This window comes from Elaeis guineensis, chromosome 6 (assembly GCF_000442705.2).
Source record: "Elaeis guineensis isolate ETL-2024a chromosome 6, EG11, whole genome shotgun sequence".
In the NCBI taxonomy this organism is placed as follows: Eukaryota; Viridiplantae; Streptophyta; class Magnoliopsida; order Arecales; family Arecaceae; genus Elaeis; species Elaeis guineensis.
The window spans coordinates 20958630-20972200 of NC_025998.2; the positions used below are offsets into that span (position 1 = coordinate 20958630).

The 13571-nt window shown below is 38.5% G+C and overlaps 1 protein-coding gene across 1 annotated transcript; it reads left to right on the plus strand.

Moving 5' to 3' along the window:
* The first annotated feature begins 11451 nt into the window (after positions 1-11451).
* On the plus strand, positions 11452-12890 carry LOC105047003 (NAC domain-containing protein 72). Its single transcript, XM_010925765.4, is given in 5 exon segments — positions 11452-11693; positions 11822-12129; positions 12244-12523; positions 12526-12648; positions 12651-12890. Coding segments are annotated over 5 exon segments (915 nt in total). The 5' UTR covers positions 11452-11518; the 3' UTR covers positions 12680-12890.
* Positions 12891-13571: the final 681 nt, after the last annotated feature.

The following is a 13571-nucleotide window of genomic DNA, read 5'->3' on the forward strand; positions in this document are numbered from 1 at the left end:
TGGCCAGACAAAAAAATTAGTTCTCTGTTTTGGTCTTAGGGTCTCAGGAGTCGTCTCAGATATGTCGTCCCACTGCATGGGTCGTCCCAAGTAGGTCATCCCACTGCGTGCCATGAGCCAAAATGAAGCGTGCCGGCTAATCAATGAAAGGGAATGATCCAGATGGATCACCCTATTTTGTACAAATCTAGTTTTTTATGTATTTAAGGTTTGAAACTTATCAGAATACTTTCAAATGCTCTCAAATGACTTCAATCAATTGGACACTCTCAAAAAGTCTCAAAAACTTCTTCAACTTGCAGAAACTTCAACTTTGGCATACTTGATGAAGCTTTTCAAATTCAATTTTTTGGACTATCTGAAATATCACAAAAATATTCTTCAAAGATAAGAAACATATTAGTAGTTCCCTCAAATAGTTTGCGATCATCAAAATTAATTCTTGGAGTAACAGAAGGTGATTGCCATGGAGCACGGCAACTGTGCCTTGATGGCACTTTGTGTAGTGCTGGTTCCTCCGATGTCGGTCGTTGTTGTTGCTGTTGCTATTGTTGGAGGCTGTGCACTACCTCCGTCAGCAAAGTAACTTACTGCACTAGGGCAGCAAATTGCTGGACGTCCATTGTGACGGTTGGATGTGAGGTGCTGGGCTCCACCGATGGTGGCGGACAGTCTTCCTGATGGGAAGATTGCCTAACAGAGTTGGTGGAGAGTTGTGCTCTCATTCGTATCATGATTGATGGTAAAATGATTGTTCGCCCTCTCCTACCTGGTGTGCCAATCTGTTACCCCTAATTTTCTATTGCATCCTGTTAGAGTTTTATGGTTTCATGCACATATGATTTTACAAAATAAGTACGTAGCAGAATTTAAAAATTTTTAGATTAAATCTAATTTAATCTAAGCATGCATAAGATCAAATCTTCAAACCATAAACAAGATCATCATATGTAAGATAAGATTCGGATACAGAAATCAAATAGAGAAAATAAATTAAAACACACCTGAACATGAATCAATCTTCAACATGAACAGATGATCATGGATGTCTTCCGAAGGTCTCTTCTAGCCACACAAGCGTCCGACCTCTATGGGTATCCACACGAGACTCTGATCTGATCAGAAGTCTTTTGATCTCACCGAGATGCTAGCTCCCTTGTAGAGATCACATCTTGACGGTTGAAAATTTTTTTTTCTCCTAAGACACTCTTAGAGAACAAGAAGATGTAGGAGGATCTTGATCTTTATGCTAGAGATCATGAGAAGAACCCTTTCTTCTCTTTTCTTCCTAAAATCATGCACCAAATCTCTACAATAGAGATGTAAGAATTTTGTCCAAAAGAATTTTGTCCAACTTTTGGATAAAAGGGAAGGAGACATCTATGTCTGAACATGGATAAGAGGGAGGAGATAGAGATGTCTAAACAACCAACCTTTGATTGTTGCAAGAAAGAAGGGATAAAAGCCATAACAAACCTCACGCCATGCCATCTTCACGCGCCCTCCTCTCCCTTATTTTTCTCCATGCCACCCTTGGTTTTTGGGCATCAAACCTGATCACTAATCCACCTCTTGCTGTCCCATAAGATGTGGTTATTTATAGGCCAAAAGAAGTTAGAAATTGGATAGGAGATAGAGTCCTAACAACTAAGGACTCTTGGAATTAAGATGCCACCCAACACATATGGAATTCATGCCCAAGTTTACACGAAAACAAGGTGGTTTAGGCTTCTTTCTTACATGCACAAAAGGAAGAGAAGAGGTGGCGTCAATCTGGTTTGGGCGTGGGTTTTATAGGCGCACATGTTGAAGGTGGCATGGGGTCCTTATCTTATGGCGCATGGAGAAAATTTTAATCCAATGGAACTCTTAGTTTTAAGTCAAATAAAATCTTAACTAATTCTAATCATATTAAGACTAGATTAGACTCAAAAAGATAGAAATTTAAATCTGATTTGGAGCCCAATTAATTCAGATTAGATGTCTTCTAATTGGAGGAGGAGTCCTAGTCCAATTGGACTCTTTCTTAGTGCTGAATTTTAATCCTAATACCATTAGGATTTGGTGCAGCATGAAAATAAAGATTCTTAGTATAATTAGGAATACATATATCCTAGTCTAATTAAAAATTAGATCAAACCCAAATTCTAATTCAACTGGGACTAATCATCCAATCCTTTTGGAGTTATCCTATAACCCTATAGGATTGATCAAATTAAACCCAAAATGAGTCAAATTAAATCCAATCAAATTGGATTTGATACAAGCCCCATTGCTTGATCAAATTGAGTCAATTAGCAATTCTATTGCTAATTAATCCTTTTATCACTAACTCTTTAGCGAGTTACATAATGCAACATTTGTATTAGATCAATTATCAATCAAATTGATAATCAAATCCTATTATGATTCATAATCGTAATTCAACCATCTGATCAGTCAAAAATCTCTTTTGTGTGTAATTTTATAGGTTCTATTATGTTTAGTAGTGAGATATATTGTGATCTCTATCATAATATCATTGAAACTCTTTTCAATGGATTGGAACAATTTCAACTCTGCTCACCAAAGATTATTGATCATCAAGATGATCCTCATGAGTCTCAGAATCCATCAATGACACCTAGCAGTATATAGTGGCAATCCAGCAGAATAAAAGATAAACCTCTAGATGTAGTTAACACATGATACGTCTTTCTATCATGAGTTCCGACCAGATAGTAGGTCATGGATAAATCGTCAAACCTCAACATCGGTCATATGATAGATTCAATCAGCTTAAGTCCGTATGTGACTCTATGGAAACTCTTTTCCATCAATCACAATGCTATGGCCATAGACTTAAGGACTCAACCTCTTAAATTCTATAGGACTACTCCCTTCTACTAAGATCGATATATCCCATCTTGATGCACACCCCACTCCTACAATGGATCAACTATCACTAACATCTACTACAAGGGCTCTTTGAAACCCATATTGATGTGTCAGTCAAACTCCAGCAGCCTCATTGCGAGCAGTAGTATCATCTCAGATCAAAGAATCAGTCATACAACTGTAGCATCGAGAAAGTCACTAACGAGTGAGCAGACATCTATGTGACTTCTCATGTTGGTCACGCTCAGTGCTAGTTATTTTCTAACAACCACCTACACTCTCGCTCCAGTGTCTCTCACTGTAGACTTGAGATCCATCTGTCCGAAGGAAGTGATCCGTGCACTGGTCTATCTGGATCAATCACCATCCCCACGATGATCCTATGATCAGGAGCAATTTAGGAATCAACCATCAATGACACATGCCTCAAATTCTCAATTCTTTGAGAATATGTGTTATCATCTTATTAATCCCTTGGATGATTTATGGATATATAAACATGAATGATAATATAATTGCCCAATAAGTATAAAATCATATCCTAAAGATATGAAATGTGTCAGTCAAGATTGACTTCTAGGACATACATCCAACAATCTTTCACTTGCACTAAAGTCAATCTACCAAGTACCAAGTCTCATCTTCATAAGACAGACTTTAGTCTTTGGCTAGCTAAGTGATTTATCAGTGGATCAACCATATCATATGTGGAGTTTGCTCTCTACACCTCTATATATTTCTACTTGAGGTAGTCGCGTGTTCTGCTATTCTATGTGCTTGGATATCTGGTGAGACCTAGGCTCTTTTGCAAGGGCTATGGTGTCATTGTCTTTGCAGTATAGTGTCACGATATCTGATGGTATGACAACTAATTTTGCAACTAACATTAAAATCAGAATACATCTTACACATTTACAGTATAATCAGCTTCCATCGATTGATTATTTGAAATCTTTCCAAAAATATCGATATAGGAATACACCCATGATGTAGATATTCTACGATCAATATCAGATATAAAATCTGAATTGGTGTATCCTCCCACTCCTAGCTTTGATTCTTCTCCAAATTAAGAACATATCCTTAGTTCTTCTCAAGAGCTTAAGGTCGTTTTCACATCAATCCAGTGCTCACAGTCTGGATTCAATTGATATCTACTCGTGACATTCACGATATTATTTATATCAGTTCAAGTATATTACGGCATACGACTATGCCTGAGAGGGTAGCAGACCCCTCTCTGAGATTTCTATGCTAAATTCTTTCAGCATCCAGTCTCTATACTTTATCACAAGAAGTGAAATCCATAGGCTATTCCATACAGAAATCTTCAGAAGGTCGCTTCTCAAAAAAGTTATTTCACATCCCTTTCTTGGAGTCGATGTCTCACATCGCCTCATTATATCTTTCATGAGAAATGACTTTCTCTACATCCTCTGCTAAGTATATCCGAGTACCTTTCGAGAGGATTGGAGATCCTACTATGTGTATGAGGTGGAGGAAGAATGTACGTCTACTGGCTCATGATGATAAATAGGTTCTTAAGATCTCAAGACTCGCTGCTTTTCATAGACACTCTCTTTGAGCTTAACTTTTCTCCCACTGTTTTATCTTGGTTAAACAATTTTTTCAAGAAGATAGCAATGTCGGATCACAATCATATTGTAATCCCATCAGAAAGTAGTATCCCAATCTTTTTTAGGATGAGCTTTATAGACCTATTCTCTAACATATCCACCTGCTATCTTAGACACAGGCTGAACATCCTTGAATCTCAGAATAATCAAGATTCAGTTCTCACCATCCCATATCTCATATGGTGTGGTCGGAACAGGTTTAGAAAGAACCCGATTTTATAGAAATAAAGTATGTCCCTAAATAATATGAATAAATCAGTGAAGTTCATTATGGATCAGACCATATCTCATATAGTCTCATGACTCTTCATATCTCGTTGAGCTAAGATGTACTAAGAGTAGTCCAATATGAAACAATACCATTTTATGAGATAACTAAATTTTTTTTATTGGTATTGCATCCTCGATCCGATCAAAGTATCTTTAAAAATTTTTGATTTATTTCTCTACTTACATCTGAGTTCTTTGAATCTTTCAAAAATTTCAGATTTGTATCTCATATACAAAGTAGAGACAACTCCTTGATTAGCACATCACATGGGCTACACACATCAAATGTGTATAAGGATAAGTATCTCAGTGATCTTTTTTCTCTTATCTCACAAGAGTAGCTTGATCATATTTCTCAAAGAGATGATACACAAACTAGATTTGACTCGACAGTCAATAAGCCCAAAGGCCCATAATTCTTTCAGTTTGTTAATCATTTCTTCTCCAATATGATTTAGCCTAAGGATCCACATATACTTTAAGGTTCATCTCAAATCTGGATCTCTCAGATCTAATGGCATTCATTGTTTGCTCAATTAAGTTCACAGTGCATCACCATGCCAATGATAGAGACCGTCTCTTAGAGCTAAATCCAAACGATGATCACAAAGGATAGATATCCATGACCATATCAGCAACTGTTGCCCTATAGCCAATTCAAGGGTTACTTCTCAGCCCTTCATTTTCCATGATTCTACATTAGAGTCGATAGCTCAACTGAGAGAAAAAAAAATCATAAGGATAACACCGAGCAATCTTGACATGCCTACTCTAGGCGTGTCTTTGTTTCTTTAGGCTCTCCAGGTATTAATTCCTGAACTCTTTCAAGATTTCTTTATTATCAATACTTTGACTAATTCAGATAAGGTGCTATAATGGTCTTTCATATGGTAGTTTTTCATAAACTATCCATATAAACTAATCAGGGATCGCAGGATCAAATCTATAAGCAATTTCTTATGCATGATCATGTCGAGCCTTTTAAGCTCTTGAATGTTCTTGATCATTATCAAATAACGATCATAGGCTGACTGTCCATCATACATTACATGTGCTGTGCAACTCTGATCATCTCACAATACTTGTAGATGAATCAACATATCGTAAGCAGTGAACATGTGCTCATGCATAGTACCTATCTTAATTATCATTGTCCATCCACTCATCAAGTATAGCTCGTTGACTATGGGTTGGACAAGTTGTTAACATTAGAATAACCTGATAGAGAACATAAATTAATTTTTTAAAATTAAAAATAATTTTTAAGTTTGTGAGCAAGTCTATGTAATCAGTTTCGGTTAATCGATTGATATCTAAGACTCAAGCTAGAGGGTTGGAAGCTGACACAATAAACAACAGAAAGTAAAGATTCTAATTAGATGTTTATACTTATTTTATGATTTACTCTAAAAATTTTTAGATGTAAAAGGAGACTTCCACTATTTTATCAGATCTTCACACTCTTCGAGTGAAGAAACGAAAATTTTGACACGATAATTGGATTTCTAGTGGGTGCTACAGTCCCACCGATGCCGTGTGCCTCACCTCACAGTTATTAGTAACATGAATAAATACCGATGCGTGGACAACTCTTTGTCCAGATACTTCTCTAAGCATGTTGCAGTCACTTGGTCTCTAAGTCATGTGGGCTCACCTAATAGTTATTGCCTGCACTCTTAGTTAAGTTAGACCCACCGTTCACAAGCAGGTGCAAAACGTCATTGGGTCCCTCACCTAATAGTTATTGGGTCCAACTCCATCTTTACCCACAGCAACTCTTTGCTAATAGAGTGGTTGCGTGTTCCCGATGCAACTGAACCACTGTGACCAACCGAGAACAATCAATGCCGGTAGCACGCCTGCACATCTACAACGGTGGAAGATCTTGGACTTAATATTTAGTAGAGAGATTTAGGTTTAGGTCTCATCTAATCAACCATCATATGACTGATGTAATTGGCATGAGATAAATCAAACCACCAAGTAACCATATTGAAGACTCAATCTTCCAAATCGGTCAGGTAAGTGGAGATTGGTGGGGGTCCTCCCATTGCTTTTCTTAGACATCAATAAATTGATCAGATAAGCGAATGAAACTAATTAAATAACCACCTTTCAATTACTTGCCTTAGACATCAATTGATCAGTTGATCCGAATAGGTTGGCTTAGGTGAATCAGATTCGAGCCACAGAGCTGAATTAGGTCTTTAGGTTAATTGATTCTACATGTGGGTGTCAATTGATTCAATCAACAATAATTGTATGATCTTAGGCTCTATTGATCTAATCTTAATCAATACTTGACTCGGTTTGATCAACTACTAAATCGATTTAGACCCATCATAATCAAATCAGAAATCCTTTTGATGTAATCCAATTATATGATCTGATTTGATCTTCTCATGACCAATCCCTCATGCACAAACATTAATTTTAGATCTTAAATCAAAATTTTTAGATCTAAATTCTTTGCATGAAGTATAAATTTTGATCTTAAAATAATTTCAGATCATGCATATGACCATGTATCACATACATAAACTAGTTCAGGTCATTGAAATAATTTCAGTCCTAAACATTACTTTCATATATTATATATATGAATCAATTAAAATAAATCATGAAACTCTTTTTAGATCTAAATAATAAAATATATATGATATATATGCTTTAAAATTAGATCTAAAAAATTCAATCTAATTAAAAATTTTAACATCATTCTAAGACAACCATACAGCATAACAAATTATGTCAGGGCAACCTTATGTCAGAACGATATTAAAATCTTTCAGATATAAAATTTTTCTCTACAAATTTTAAATCTAAATCTAAATCTCATACATATGATGTGGCTCTAATACCACTGTTAGAGTTTTATGATTTCATGCATGCATGATTTTATAAAATAATACGCAGTGGAATTTAATAATTTTTAGATTAAATCTAATTTAATCTAAGCATGTATAAGATCAAATCTTCAAACCATAAACAAGATCATCATATGTGAGATAAGATTTAGATACAAAAATCAAATAGAGAAAATAAATTAATACATATCTGGACATAGATCAATCTTCAACGTAAATAGATGATCATGGATGTCTTCCGAAGGTCCTTCTAGTCGCACAAACGTTCGACCTCTACAGATTTCACACGAGATTCTAATCTGATCAGAAGCCTTTTGATCTCACCGGAGTGTTAGCTCCCTTGCATAGATCGCATCTTGATAGTTGAAAATCTTTTTTTCTCCTAAGACACTCTTAGAGAACAAGAAGATATAGGAGAATCTTGATCTCTATACCAGAGATAATGAGAAGAACCTTTTTTTTTTTTTTCTAAAATCTATGCACCAAATCTCTACAATAGAGATGTAAGAATTTTGTCCAACTTTTGGATAAAAGAAGAAGGAGACATCGATGTTTAAACATGAATAAGAGGGAGGAGATAGAGATGTTTAAACAACTAACCTTTGGTTGTTGCAAGAAAGAAGAGATAAAAGTCATAACAAACCTCACGCCATGCCATCTTCACGTGCCCTCCTCTCCCTTATTTTTCTCCATGCCACCTTTGATTTTTGGGCGTCAAACCTGATCACTAATCCACCCCTTGCCATCCCATAAGATGTGGTTATTTATAGGCCAAAAAAAGTTAGAAATTGGATAGGAGATAGAGTCCTAACAACTAAGGACTCTGGGAATTAAGATGCCGCCCAACACATATGGAATTCACGCCCAAGTTTACACAGAAACAAGGTGGTTTAGGCTTCTTTCTTACATGCATAAAAGGAAGGGAAGAGGTGGCGTCAATCTAGTTTGGGCGTGGGTTTTATAGGCACACTTGTTGAAGGTGGCGTGGGGTCCTTATCTTATGGCACATGGAGAGAATTTTAATCCAATAGGACTCTTAGTTTTAAGTCAAATAAAATCTCAACTAATTCTAATTATATTAGGATCAAATTAGACTCAAAAAGATGAGAATCCAAATCTGATTTGGAGCCCAATTAATTCAGATTAGATGTCTCCTAATTGGAGGAGGAGTCCTAGTCCAATTGGACTCTTTCTTGATGCTGAATTTTAATCCTAATTTCATTAGAATTTGGTGCAGCATGAAAATAAAGATTCTTAATCCAATTAGAAATACATACATCCTAGTTTAATTAAAAATTAGGTCAAACCTAAATTTTAATTCAACTGAGACTAATCATCCAATCCTTTTGGAGTTATCCTATAACCTTATAGGGTTGATCAAATCAAACTCAAAATGAGTCAAATTAAATCCAATCAAATTGGATTTAATACAAGCCCCATTGCTCAATTAAATTGAGCCAATTAGCAATTCTATTGCTAATTAATCCTCTTATAACTCACTAACTCTTTAGCGAGTTACATAACGCAATATTTGTATTAGATCAATTATCAATCAAATTGATAATCAAATCCTATTACGGTTCATAAGAGTAATTCAACCATCTGATCAGTCAAAAGTCTTTTTTGTGTGTGACCCCATAGGTTCTATTCTGTCTGGTAGTGAGATATATTGTGATTTCTATCACAATATCATTGAAACTCTTTTCAATGGATTGGAACAATTCTAACTCTGTCCACTAAAGATCATTGATCATCAAGATGATCCTTATGAGTCTCAGAATCCACCAGTGACACCAACAGTATGTAGTGGCAACCAACAGAATAAAAGATGAACCTCTAGGTGCAATTAACACACGATATAGTCCCTCTATCGTGAGTCCCGATCAGATGACAAATCATGGATAAATCGTCAAACCTTAACATCGGTCATATAATAGATTTAATCAGTTTAAGTCTATATGTGACTCTATGAAAACTCTTTTCCATCAATCACAATGCTATGGCCATAGACTTAAGGACTCAGCCTCTTAAATTTCATAGAGCTACTCCCTTCTGCTAGGATCGATAGATCCCATAATAATGCACATCCCACTCCTACAGTGGATCAACTATCGTTAACATCTACTACAAGGACTCTTTGAGATCCATGTTGATGTATCAGTCAAACTTCAGCAGCCTCACTACGAGTAGTAGTGTCATCTCAGGTCAAAGGACCAGTCATACAACTGCAGCATCAAAAAAGTTACTAACGAGTGAGCAGATATTCATGTGACTTTTCGTATTGGCCACACTCAGTGCTAGTTATTTTCTAATAACCACTTGCACTCTCGCTCCAATATCTCTACACTGCAGACTCGAGACCCATCTATCCGAAAGAAACGATCCGTGCATTGGTCTATCCGGTTAATAACCATCCCCATGATGATCCTATGTTCAGGAGTAATTTAGGAATCAACTATCAATGATACATGTCTCAAATTCTCAACTCTTTGAGAATATATGTCATCATCTTGTTAATCTCTTGGATGATTCATGGACACATAAACATGAATGATAATATAATTGCCCAATAAGTACAAAATTATATCCTAGAGATATGAAATGTATCAGTCAAGATTGGCTTCTAGAGCATACATCCAACACATCCGTTGCCGGAGAAGAGCAACTACAAAATAAAATCCTCACTGACCGAAATTGTGTCCGATAAGAACCCTTCGATGCTTAAGTCAGTGGAGAGTGGTCGAACAGTAAGTAGAAAATAAGAAGTGACAGAATTTCAATCCTAAATTGCCCCCCTCAGTCCTCATTCATTTACCTCCCTTTTATAGGCAAGCGATCGGTAACTATCTGCGGCGGTTATGCACATAGGATCCCGCTTATTTCGACTTTGTGGTGTCGTAGAGTGGACAGTTAATACCCAACCTCCCTTCTAGAAGAACTGACAACAGATTCTCGACCATCCCCATGAGTCTATCGAGATCTAGGTGGCTTGCTCACTGCCCAAAGATGAATCCAAAACGAATCGAATGGCTAAATGCTTATACTTAAAAATCGATTCAAAATCAATACTCAAATTCAAACTTAAATTCCAACTTTAATCATAACTAAAAGTATGATTAAAACAAAAATAACATAATAATATGTTTTAAATTAATAATATATAATAAATAAAAAATATAAAATTACTAGAAAATATACATTTGATTAGGTTCATAAATTTTTAATTAAATATTTTATTATTGGAGCTCGAGGATTAAGCCGAATCAAGCTCCACCTCGTGAGCTACTCGGCTTATGATATTTGCCTCCCTGCTCAGTGCTCACCAGTCGCCATCCCAAAACGTGTGCGAGCTAAAAAAAAGGCAAAAAGGAAAAGTTGGCGTGCCTACCGTGGTCCGTGGTACAAGTCGAGACAAATGAGGAATGGGCTACGTGTCCCAGGATTGGAGGTGAGATTTTAATGGACCTCAGGTATAAAGTTTCAGCAAGACCAACTCCCCGTTGGATGCACCATCACAAAATTGCGGCCCCTTTTTCTTACTCCGAAAGTGCTTGACCCGCACCTGTGCGGAACGTTCACGCACCCACACCAGAGCTCCAAAGGCGCCCACAATATGTGCCTCGAGGAATCTTGGATAAGGCCGGCTGTGCCGGGGCCGGGCCGCAAATGCGCCTAACTGGGAAAACACGTGTCTGACTTTAAGACGGTCAGTCCTTATGGTCCCACATCTAAACAATTGCAAATTTGCAAGCCGTATTGGCCGTACCATTTTGCGACCGCTATATAAGCAGTCCGGGTGCAAGTCCCTTGGAATAAAAGAGGCACAAATAAAGCGGTGCCCAGGGAAAGAAAGAGAGGGCAGGAATAATGGGAAGTAGAGAGATGGCTTCGCAGCTAGGGTTGCCGCCTGGTTTCCGATTCCATCCGACCGACGAGGAGCTCCTCGTCCACTACCTGTGCCGGAAAGTCTCCCATGAGCCCTTCTCTCTCCCCATCATCGGTGAGATCGACCTCTACAAGTTTGATCCGTGGGTCCTTCCCGGTAAGCCTATTGCCCGTGCATGGTGGTAATTATTGCTAAATTATTTTAAACGTGTTTATAGAGGGAGAGATGAGTGAATGGCTCAATATGTGGCGTCTGTCTCTGTGTATGTGCATGGCGTGAGGCAGGCAAGGCATTGTTCGGGGAGAAGGAATGGTACTTCTTCAGCCCCAGGGACCGCAAGTACCCCAACGGGTCGAGGCCAAACCGGGTGGCCGGCTCCGGGTACTGGAAAGCGACCGGGACAGACAAAGTCATCGCGGTGGGCGGGCGGAGGTTGGGGATAAAGAAGGCGCTCGTCTTCTATGTGGGGAGGGCCCCCAAGGGATCCAAGACCAACTGGATCATGCACGAGTACCGGCTCTGCGATGCTGCCCCTTCCGATTCCACGAAGGGGCAACCCACAGCATCTGCCACCATGCCCAGGCCTCGCCGGGTACGTACCCTCTGCATGACTTACTATAGATACTTCCGTTCGTTCCATTTCAAGCAGACCTATTCCGATTTTTGTGATTAATTTTGCTGCCAACCCTTGAAATAATTCCTGCAGCTAGACCAATGGGTCTTGTGCCGTATATACAAGAAATCTTATGGCGTCCAGCATCAGAAGACTTCGGCGCTAAACTCTAGAGGCCAAACTACTCACGTCGCCGCAGCTCCCTTAACGCATGCTGGGCTCCACTGTTACCAATCGAAGCTCGACCAGCTCATCGCCGAACCCATCATGGATTCCTACCGGTCCCATTGTCTACAAGACTCCACGGCCGTCCCACCTCTCTGCCGCGTGAAATCCCCGTCGAAAGTGCTTGGAGGCTCCTGCGTTGACGAAGAGCCTTCCTTCTGCCAGCGTCGGCCCCAGCTGCCGCCACAGCCACCGCCTCCGCCGCTTCAAGGAAATCTAAGCCAGGGAGGTATCGTGGTGACGGAGCCGGCGATCCGTCAACGCCATCACCAACAAGATGACAGCGCCCTGCTCTCCCGCTTGATCGAATCCATGGCTGGAGGGGACCTCGATGGCAGCTTCGGACTTTGTTGGCAATAAAAGCACCAAGATTTGTTCAAGATAAGAACGACGCTGCTAGAAATATTGGAAAGATGGTTTCGGGCTGTAACTATTGTATCGGTCATTTTATTCTTTTTCCCAGAAACTATGAGGAGGACAAAGAAAGGGTAGGGCCAACAAAGTTTGGAAGACAACTCGCGTCTCGCCATTGGATTTAATTTTCCGTTTTGATTTTTTTTTTAAATAAAGACTGAAAAGAAATGGTTTGGTTATAAAGGGGCGGTGGCTGCCGTCGACCGCTTTTACTCTCGAAAATGAAGTAAAGCGACTGTAGACATCTACGTATGCCCTTACGTCAACCGGTGCCAAAAGCGGACCCTGCCAAAACAGTAGACATCTACGTGTCGAGAAAACCATGCCGTGTCACATGATACTCATGGTTAATTTCTCGACATGGGGCCATGCGGGACGATTCTACGGGAGGCGCCGGGACCGAGGGAAAGCGGCTTTCATCTGGCCGACATATTCCTTTTCGATTAGTGCCACTTCCTTATCGATTTCTCATGTGGCACTAAAAAGTGACGCTGATGTGGTGACTTGTATCCTGCACAGTTTTTAAAGTATTTTAATTTTTTTAAAATTTATTTGGATGATTGGATGTAAAATTTTAAGGAATTCATGAGTTAGATCAATAGAATCAACAAAACTAAGCTGGATCATATATATATATATATATTTCTAAATATCTAAAGTATCTTTAGAACGGGCTCAGATTTTTTTTCTTTTCTCTCAATAGGGTTTGGATTTCAATCTACTCCAAAAATACTTTGGGTATTTATGAGTGTTAATCTAATCCAACATAATTTTATTAGTTA